The sequence below is a fragment of the Portunus trituberculatus genome, chromosome 43, assembly GCF_017591435.1.
Source record: "Portunus trituberculatus isolate SZX2019 chromosome 43, ASM1759143v1, whole genome shotgun sequence".
Lineage (NCBI taxonomy): Eukaryota > Metazoa > Arthropoda > Malacostraca > Decapoda > Portunidae > Portunus > Portunus trituberculatus.
Window position 1 is genome coordinate 14,868,177 of NC_059297.1, and position 10,000 is coordinate 14,878,176.

Consider the following 10,000-nt stretch of genomic DNA (forward strand, 5'->3'; position numbering starts at 1 on the left):
TTTTCTTATTAGATTGTTTGGATTCATCTTTTTTTTCATTGTTCGTATTATCTGTGTTTAATTTTGTTCTATGTATTCAACTTACACTCTTCATTTGTTTGCCATTTTTGCAGAAAGGGCAGCAGGCACCAGCAGAGAAGAGCGCCTCACTAGGTCACCACGTTAGCTGGAAACAATACGATTGAACTTCAAACAACAGCAATCATTGAAATTCTGCACAGGCCCAGTAACACAGTGCTGCCTTAACTGTGATATTAGAGGAAATCTCATTTATATAGCAATATAATAATGGACGAAAAGTTGAAATTTAAGACGCCTGTTGTTTTTGAGGAATTCTTCATGGACTTAAACAGTCAACATACCACGCGTCTTCCTGTGGTTACAGCTTCCCAGGCGGCCAGCCATCACCAGCAGATCGAGCGCGCTGGCTTAATAATTGACCTCTTGACGTCCACAAGCCACGCCTACACCCCGCTGCGCCGCCCACCGCCCGCTCCGGCCCTGTCATTGGGCGCTGCCTCCTCTTTGGGGATGTTTGGCTGGTGTCAAGTGATGAAGTGATGCAATTGTCTTAATTCACAATTGTTATTTGAGTATTATTCTTTGCTTCGATGACTTGTATTGATGTTAAGTTAGTGGTAAATGGAAAGCGGGCTTATTGGTCCCGGCCTATCGCTGCGTTGGCGTGCCTGGACTGTGTGCTAGTTGGCAAGCATCGCGCGTATGGCATGTAGCGGGTGCCGCTGAAAAGACCATCCTCCAGCGCCACGTGTTGGAGGTTTCAGTGTGGCATTACCGTGGTTGAGGGGTGTGGTGTAACTCTCCTCGCCCAGCACCGTGACTGGGAAACTTTGATTTCGTATTGCGATAATCGAGTCTGCCAAGTCTTGAACTACTGAGACGGAAAAAAGTTAACAGATGCGAAGTGCTTCAGTGATCATTCCTCTCAGTTTTTGCTACTTCTGCTGTTTGAACTGAAGAAAACTTAAGTTCTGCTGACTTGAGTTTTTCCACCAAAACATCCGTTCATCAAGAAAATGACTGCAGCAGAAAAGTCTTCGATGTGAGTCACACCAGCTAAGACAATCCTGCACGAGGAAGTGTGTCGACCTCAAGAAAAACACGGGTAACTTCACAGGGCTGCCTCTTATTGTTCCCTTAAGACAACAAAGCAGAAAACATAACTATAGTTGACATTGTGGGGAATTGTTATCCCTGATCATTGTTTCCATTAGGTATAGTGATATCTGCTCTTGTGTCTCGTTTTCTTTGGACAAGAAACACGAGAGTGAATTACTGCTCTGAAACACTCCAACATAGACTCTCTAGTCACTGTAGTCTTGGGTGTGACGGAAGTATACATCAAGATTCTACAGGCAGCAAAATCTTATCACAGAAGGGAAGAGGCAAAAACAATGCTACTTTTGAAATCTTTGGTAACAGATGGAAAAAAATAAGTAAATACTAAAAAGACATCGAAGACAAGGACATATTTTGTTCATCCAAACAAACCCAGCACATAAACAACTCAAAGCTTGAAAAAAGAAGGGGAAATTAAGCTGAATCAAGAAACGAACAAATAAAGAACGGGAAATAACAAATAAAACCAGGAGACGAACATTAATCTCAGACTTTTCTGTTCTCCTTGAGAGAATTGAAGAAAAGAAACAGGCGAATTCTAAACCAGATTTGAGAGAGAGAGAGAGAGAGAGAGAGAGAGAGAGAGAGAGAGAGGTAAAACGTTTCTCCCACTCCACCTACCTTCTTTCATTTCCTCCACTTCCTCAACACCACCACCATGTACGGACTGGAGAACGTGAACTTGGAAGCAGTGAACCGCCAGTGGATGTGTTCCAGCAGCTATCTGGAGTGGGACCTACCATCCTCCACCACCCCGCCTGACCCAGCCTACCCCGCCTCCTCATGCTCCCCTTCCTCCTCCTCACCTTCCTCTGCCTCCGCCTACTCCTGCCCCCCTGCTGGCACTGATCCCTGGGCACCTTGGGCCTCGCCACACAAGACACAGCAGGTGAGAGAGAGAGAGAGAGAGAGAGAGAGAGAGAGAGAGAGAGAGAGAGAGAGAGAGAGTCTTATTCCTGTGTTTTATTATACGAACAGTTTGAATGATATAATATGGTTGCATTTTACCCTCTGTTTGTTACTGTTGTCACCACCACTACTCCTACCACTTCCACCATCATCATCATCATCATCATCATCATTATTGTTACCATCACCATCAGTTTTAGTACCAGTTGTAGTAGCAGAAGCAGTAGCAGCAATACCAGCAAAAAACAGCAGAAGCAGCAATAGCAGCATTACAGTCGAGCCATTACTATTACTACTACTATTACTATACTACTACTACTACTACTACTACTACTACTACTACTACTCCTACCATCACCTCTACCTCCATCACATACAACCACCATCAGCACTACCACGATCCCTCCACTCCCTCCCGACACCACCACCACCACAACCACCACCACCATCACACAACATTTAAGTACCATTCTCCTCTGCACCTTTAGGAGGACTCCTTGGTGGTATCGGGTATCCGGGAGGGGCGGCGGCGGCGACGGGTGTGTCCCATGGCACAAGTGAGGCAGCGTCAGGCGGCCAACATGCGGGAGCGGCGACGCATGGCCTCCATCAATGACGCCTTCGAGGGCCTGCGAGCACACATCCCCACCATGCCTTACGAGAAGAGGTTGTCCAAGGTGAGGGGCTAGTGCTCTCTCTCTCTCTCTCTCTCTCTCTCTCTCTCTCTCTCTCTCTCTCTCTCTCTATGTTCCGTTTTTTGTTATTTGATTTCCTTTTCTTCTTATTTTTTTCTCCTTCATTTTCTTCCTTTTGTTTATGCTTCTTGCTCTTTTCTTTTCTTTTTTCTTTACTTGTCTTATCTGTTTTTTCTGTCCTTCTCTTCTATTCATGCTTTGCTTTATTTCTTTTACTTTTCTCTTCTCATTTATTTTCTTCTCTCTCTCTCTCTCTCTCTCTCTCTCTCTCTCTCTCTCTCTCTTCCACCTCCTCACTTCACAGCAGCTTATCACAGACAGCCTCGATAGAACCAAGATAGTTGTTGACATCTGTTCTACCTCTGTGTTCCTCTTCTCAGTCACTCAGTCTCTCCTCATGACACACGCAGGTGGACACTCTTCGCCTGGCTATCGGGTACATCACCTTCCTCTCGGACATGGTGGAGACCAACCCGTCCCTCCAAACTGGCAACCATGCGAACAGCAACAGCAGCGGCAACAACAACACCAACAGCAACAAGATCGTGGTGAAAAGTTCCGTCGCCTCCTGTGAGTATTGCATTGTGTCCCTTTGGTGTTTGAAGTATTGTTTTTTCTTTGTTTTTAGTTTTATTTGTAGATATATAGATTGACAGATAGAGAGAGACAGAGAGAGATTTTTTTTTCATGTCATAGCCTATAGCGCCTGTAGGCAATACTTGAAGAGTATATGTGGGAAGCGCTGTTATGCTTCCGCCCATTAGTGGCGCAGGCAATTTTATTCATAATAGTACCCATATCAGGGCCCATATCACCACCCAAGCGCATCTTTGGTGTAACCACCTAGAACCTGGGTATCATGGTGACATGTAGGTAACTTTAAACCACTCGACAAATGGCATAGCTTCAAAGCGGTGTGTAGTGGATTCAAACCTACGCGTGGACGTCTGCCCGATCCCACGCTCACCACCTTATCCACTACGCCAGGGGTGTTATGAAGAAAGAGAAGGATTTATAAAGGAAGAAAAGAAGTTAGTGTACCGTATCCTACGTTTATGGATGGTGTTGATCGTCTCTCTCTCTCTCTCTCTCTCTCTCTCTCTCTCTCTCTCTCTCTCTCTCTCTCTCTCTCTCTCTCTCTCTCTCTCTCTCTCTCTCTCACACACACACACACACACACACACACACACACACACACACACACACACACACACACACACACACACACACACACACACACACACATTTTCTCAACTCCTATGCCTTTGTCCTTTTTAAATAAGACGGATGGGAAGGTCTAGGAAGGAGAAAGTGAGTTGCAACGGTAACTTTATTTGAACAGAGCGCAGCTGCGAGTGTCATGGATAGATAAATAGATAGATAGATAGATAGATAGATAGATAGTTTAGTGAGCATAGGTTTGTTACTTCATACAACATTATATCAAAATTAGATATAATACTAACATAAAATACCCAATAATTTCAGTACGAGAAAAGAAAAACACATACAAGAAAACAGCAGTCCATATTAATTCATAGCTGAGTTTCGTTCGGTCAACAAACATTACGAAGAAAAAAATATTCATTGATATAACAAATTAGAAAATAAATCTATCAACACAAAGAGAATGAAAATAAAATGAACATGTGGACCACGAGTGAGGTGTGGTAGAGGTGTAGGTAATGCACTATAACAGTCTGGTGGCGGGTATTGTAACGGATAACCTAACCTTGTATAGTAGCATGTTACATCTAAGAATAATGATGCTGGCGATGCTGGTAATAACAGACTAACAGTTTAACCCCCTTCAGTACCATGGCGCGTTTCCTTATCTATCCATTCTGCTTACTATCTGGTGATTTTATACATGCAGCTTCAGAAACTGATGTGGGGGGATAGAAATAGTGAAGACTGTGGCCATTAATCTTCTGGCTTCCATAAACCGTTCTTAATGTAAATGAAATGGCCTAATAGTATATAAATCTCAAGGTAAAAGGTGTCTCAGTATTGAAGGGGTTAATAGTTCTGCAATATCATACAAAGAAGCTTACTAACTGACATCCTTCATAACCTTTAACAATAACAAACATTATATTGATAGTTCAGTAATATGTAATGGTTTTCCAAATGTACTAGTAGATTATTAACCAACTTCCTTCTCTTCCTCCTCCTGTGTGTGTGTGTGTGTGTGTGTGTGTGTGTGTGTGTGTGTGTGTGTGTGTGGCCGGCAGACGGAGGAGGCAGCACCGAGTTGAGTCTGGGCGGAGAGGAGAAGGCCGAGGAGGTGGTGGCGTTCACGGAGCTATCGTGGGCGTCGCAAAAACAAGAGGTGGTGAACGGGCGTGTCAATACCTCGCTGTGGACGCCCTCCCACACCCTCGCCAACTGACACGCCCAATATCACCAGGCCCCCACCCTCACCTCGCCCATCATTGCCGCCACCACCGCCAACTCCACCTCCACAATCACCTCCACCACCACATCCACCGCCACCCCGTCCTTTCACCCTCTGCTTCATTCCTCCTCCTCCTCTTCCTCCTCCTCCTCCTCCTCCTCCTCCTCCTCCTCTTCAACTTCCGTTTCCTATAAGCCTATTAAGAGCTAGGAAGAGGAAGTGATTGACGTGAAAGATGAAGAATAGAGGAAAGAACAGTAGGATATGAAAGAAAGAATTACGAAGGAAGGCAAGATTTGTCACGGAGGGAAGAGGAACGGAAAATGAAGATATCAGGAGATTGGAAACGCTAGTCAAGGAGAAGAAGAGGAGGAAGATGAAGAGTAAGGAATATGGAAAGGAAGTCATTATGTGCTTTGTAAATTAAGGAAAGGAGATGAACAAAAGTGCGAAAAAGACATTTAAATATATGAAATGTAACAGAATATGAATTTAAGGATGAGAGAGAGAGAGAGAGAGAGAGAGAGAGAGAACGAATGACAGATTAAAGTTACCATGCTATGAAAAAAAATGTAATAGAGAGAGAAACATATTTATCAGTACTCTCTCTCTCTCTCTCTCTCTCTCTCTCTCTCTCTCTCGTCTTGGAGTCATACACACACTTGTTCTCTCCTCCCTTTCTCCTTCATCCTTCTCCCATTATCTTCCCTCTCCTCTTCATCTCTTCCATAACTTCTTTTTTCTTAACTTTCAACCTTACTTTCTTTTCCTTCGTTCGTTCGTTCCTTCCTTCTTTCCTTCTTTCCTTCTTTCTTTTCCTGTTCGTTTGCTTTCTTACGTTTCCTGATTTTTCTTTCTTTTTTTCTGTTTACTCTACTCATCTTTTTTCTTTCTTTCCTTTTCCTCTTTGTTCTCTCTCTCTCTCTCTCTCTCTCTCTCTCTCTCTCTCTCTCTCTCTCTCTCTCTCTCTCTCTCTCTCTCATTATTATTCCATTTTAACTCATCTTTTCCCTCTCTTTCTATGTTCCTCTCGTTTCTCCATTTTGGTATTTGCATTTTCTCGCTAATTCCTTTCTTTATTTCGCTTCCCCTCTGCTTTTTTCAATTTTTCGCCGTCCTCCAAGCTTCTGTCACTCGATAGGAGGAAGGAGGAGTAGGAAGAGGAGGGAGAAGAGAAGGAAGAGTGTGTGCATACGTGTGTGTGTTACGCCGCCCTTATCGTAGAAGTGTGATTGTAGCTACTTGTTTGCGTGTGTGTGTGTGTGTATGTGTGTGTGCGTGTGTGTGTGTGTAGGAAGGGCAGCTTGCTAGTGTGTACATGGTGTATATATATAATAACTCACCCTCACTCACCAAATCAAAATATAAAACCCACACATTTAAACCGAACTAAATCGCCTCTTATTATCCTAAACTAACCCCCCATCTTCTATAACGAACCTCCCTGTTAATGTAAGTTGTGTAGTTCTTGGTAGTGTGTCTTTCTTCTGCTTCAAGCCAGTATTTTTAAACGCTTTGCTCTCTCACTTTCACTTCTTTCCAAAGGTTTTAGTTGCAGATATTCATGTTTTTAAGGGTATTTCTATGGTTCCGGTGATGGACTGACACGATTTCTAGGTTATCATAAGGAGAAACTGTCTTGAAAACCTGACTAGTTGTGTCTCTGTGGCCCTGGAAAACTGCCGTGGTGAGAGAGCAAGGCGTTTCTGCATACGGGCGTCAAATCCAGGAACGGAACATTTTTGAGAGATCTTGAGTAGTAAATAAATGAGGTGTTAGTCTGAGGCACTCATTTTTATATGTAAGAGTGAGTCAAAATCGAAACTTCGCAAACATTATATTTTAGAGTGTTGATTAACAAAAATTGTGTATGAGTAAAAAGGGAATTATTAGAACACAAGCATAGAACATCACTACAATCATCATTCCATGGCCCATATTCTGAAACACTTCCACGGCGCACCTTCACAATTTTCAAAGGGCTCTAGTTGAAGTGACACGGGTTTTAAAGATGTTTCTGTAATTCTACTAGCATGTTAACAAGTTTTCTGCATTATCAACAGGAAAAAATACTCTTTTAGAACTCAGTTAATCGCCTCTGTAGTTTTTGAAAATGGTCGTGGTGAGAAGGGGAAGCGTTTCTGAATATGGCATTATGACACAACACCACGTTCACCTTGGCATCTTGATACTTTCCGATCCTATCCAGTCCCGCCCCGGCTATGGTAAGAATTTAATATCAGATTTAGCGTATACATATTTTTTTTTCACTTTTTCTCATTTGTTTCTATAGGCATTTTCAAGACTGGATGTAGGAGGAGGTGGAGGGAAAGGAAATGAAGCGAAGAGGGGGAGGGTGAGGGTGAGGGGAAGGGAATGAGGTACCTGACTGAGATGCAAAAAAAAAAAAAAAAAAAAAATCATCGGCCCTTTAGTATGTTTTTTAGCTTTTTATTAACTGGGTTTGCGATCTTTTCATTTTGTTGAATTATTAGTGTGTGTGTGTGTGTGTGTGTGTGTGTGTGTGTGTGTGTGTGTGTGTGTGTGTGTGTGCGGCACGTGTCGATCTTGTTTACACTGACAAGAGGGCACATCCGAACAGAGGGCGAGGCTACACATCCTGAGGGTGAACGAGGAGGTCGCTGCGGTGTCCAATGGGTCTCGGGACGAAAGATGTAGAAGGAAGGGCGAAGGACACACACACACACACACACACACACACACACACACACACACACACACATACTCTCTCTCTCTCTCTCTCTCTCTCTCTCTCTCTCTCTCTCTCTCTCTCTCTCTCTCTCTCGTGGATGCTCAATGAAGGAGAGGAGAGAGGAAGAGAGATGGGTAGTATGATGGAGATGCTGGGAGGTGGAGGGTGGGGGGAATGCGTGCTGGATGGAATGGAGTATGGCTGGGGAGGTAAACATCTGCCTAACGGTGGGCGCGTGGCGGGAGAGACCAACACCACTGGAGAACAGGGAGGGGATGGAACGGCGCCTTTAGATTGGTCATTACCGTGCCCTCGAGGATCACACTGATAGGTTTACGGGCCACTTACGCTATTAAACACTGAGTTCCGCGCTGTCTTGCCTCCTGCCCTCCTGAACTATTACTACCACTACCTCTTCTACAGCTACTACCCATCGCGAAGCGTCGGTAATCACTTATGCGAGACGAAAGGAAGGGGTTGCTCATGTACTGTACCACTGCGGCGTGTCGAAGCCTTTTGAGTCACGCACCAGGAAGTATATGGGTGAAACTTCGATGTGTTAATTAATTCAGCTTAAGGCAGGTTTGCGTTCCACGGGGTGTTAGTTGAGATAATTCGCTTCTTCTCTCAGTAGTGTTTGAAATGAGAAGGGATCGGTTGTGCAGTATGGAGTGACGTAGCAATTTGTAATAAAGGAATGAGGTACTACTAGAATTCGCCTTGTCGTTAAACGTTGGTTTACAGTATACGTTGTCGCCTCGTGTGATTATTGTCGTATTTCTTGTTGTATTATACGGATACGGATGAAATGTGTGTGTGTGTGTGTGTGTGTGTGTGTGTGTGTGTGTGTGTGTGTGTGTGTGTGTGTGTGTGTGTGTGCGCGCGCGTGCGTGAGTGTGCGTGTGCGTTACTAAGCTAAAGAAAATATAACACGACGATGACTACAAAAATGAGATGGGAAATTAACAAATAAAAAAAAAGAAAACTTATTTCCTCTTGTCCACAGGGAAAGATTAATGAGAGAGAGAGAGAGAGAGAGAGAGAGAGAGAGAGAGAGAGGGGCTGGCTAAACGAGCAGTGAACGAGCGAATGCCGGGATAGAGTGTGGTTTAATAGACGTTGGTTGGTCATTTACCGCGCGGTCGAGCAGGAGGGGCGGTGAGGGCCCTCCAGTGTTTGTGCTACGATGGCCCCAGCTGGGTATGGAGTGTTAGTCCTGCACTCCAACCCGCCCCTGTCCTGCCTGTGTCCCTATCCCCTTCCCCTACTCTTGCCTCGTAACAGACTTACACATAACCTTCAATATATCTTGCCATACAGATTATTTCTCCACTCATTTCCTTAGCTTGCATTTTTTTTCTATTGTTTTAGTTTTTTGCCAGAAGTATATAGCTCACTCAGCTGGGTTGGATTAAGGCGGTGTCACACTAGCACTTTTTCCGTCGATTAATGCGATTTCCGTCGATTTTTCAACGTTCCGTATGAACTTATCGCATGAATTTGTCAGACGATAGGGATCGTTTCCGTCTGCAAATTTTCCGTCTTTGTTTACATACCAAGACCAAGACCACAAGACTTGCCGCGTCTCCTCAACCTGCTTCTACGTGCATTGGTTCTACCACTAACCATGAACGCATCCATGCACGCTTTTTGGCTTGTTTAGCTCGTCTAAGTTTCGTAATACACAGTATTACGTTCAGAGCAGCGTATCTTTGCCGCAGCGTGGCCTCCATGTTTGTGTTTACATTGTGTTGGCGGGAAGTGACGACAGAAAGTGACGACGAAACACCGTTTGTGTGTGACAGGCCGCAGTCAAAATATTGTCGATTTTCTGGAAAACGGCGGAAAAAGTAGACGGAAAAAGTGCTGGTGTGACACCGCCTTTATACTTTGTTATTATAGGTTAGCATACATTGATAACTTCTAACCCAATTTAACCCAGCAGAAATATACCTAACTGGAATGACAAATATTCCTATGATCCGCATTCTGCCTCAGTTCACACATTCCTTTCAATGTGCAACTCTCACCTCTCCTTGCTGCTGTCAAGTGGCTTGCTCAAAAGTTCTCAAAACCACAGTCATTGGATATGTATCTGCATGATGAATACATTCTGTGCTAAACTAGAGACCGCTTTCTCAAACA

The 10,000-nt window shown here is 44.1% G+C and overlaps 2 protein-coding genes across 2 annotated transcripts in view; both read left to right on the plus strand.

Annotated features, from left to right (window-relative positions):
• The window catches only part of LOC123518460 (glycolipid transfer protein-like), a 93,906-nt gene extending 92,318 nt beyond the window's left edge, over nt 1–1,588 (plus strand). Inside the window, exon 7 of the mRNA XM_045279288.1 lies at nt 114–1,588. Within this exon, the coding sequence (XP_045135223.1) occupies nt 114–185 (72 nt within the window). The 3' untranslated portion in view covers nt 186–1,588. The remainder of the gene's footprint in view (nt 1–113) is intronic.
• A 136-nt stretch (nt 1,589–1,724) lies between these two features.
• Nucleotides 1,725–5,716, plus strand: LOC123518458 (pancreas transcription factor 1 subunit alpha-like). The gene is made up of 4 exons (XM_045279283.1): nt 1,725–2,029; nt 2,538–2,726; nt 3,155–3,314; nt 4,979–5,716. Exons 1-4 carry the CDS (start codon nt 1,799–1,801, stop codon nt 5,134–5,136), a joined length of 738 nt encoding a protein of 245 aa, XP_045135218.1. The 5' UTR covers nt 1,725–1,798; the 3' UTR covers nt 5,137–5,716.
• Nucleotides 5,717–10,000: the final 4,284 nt, after the last annotated feature.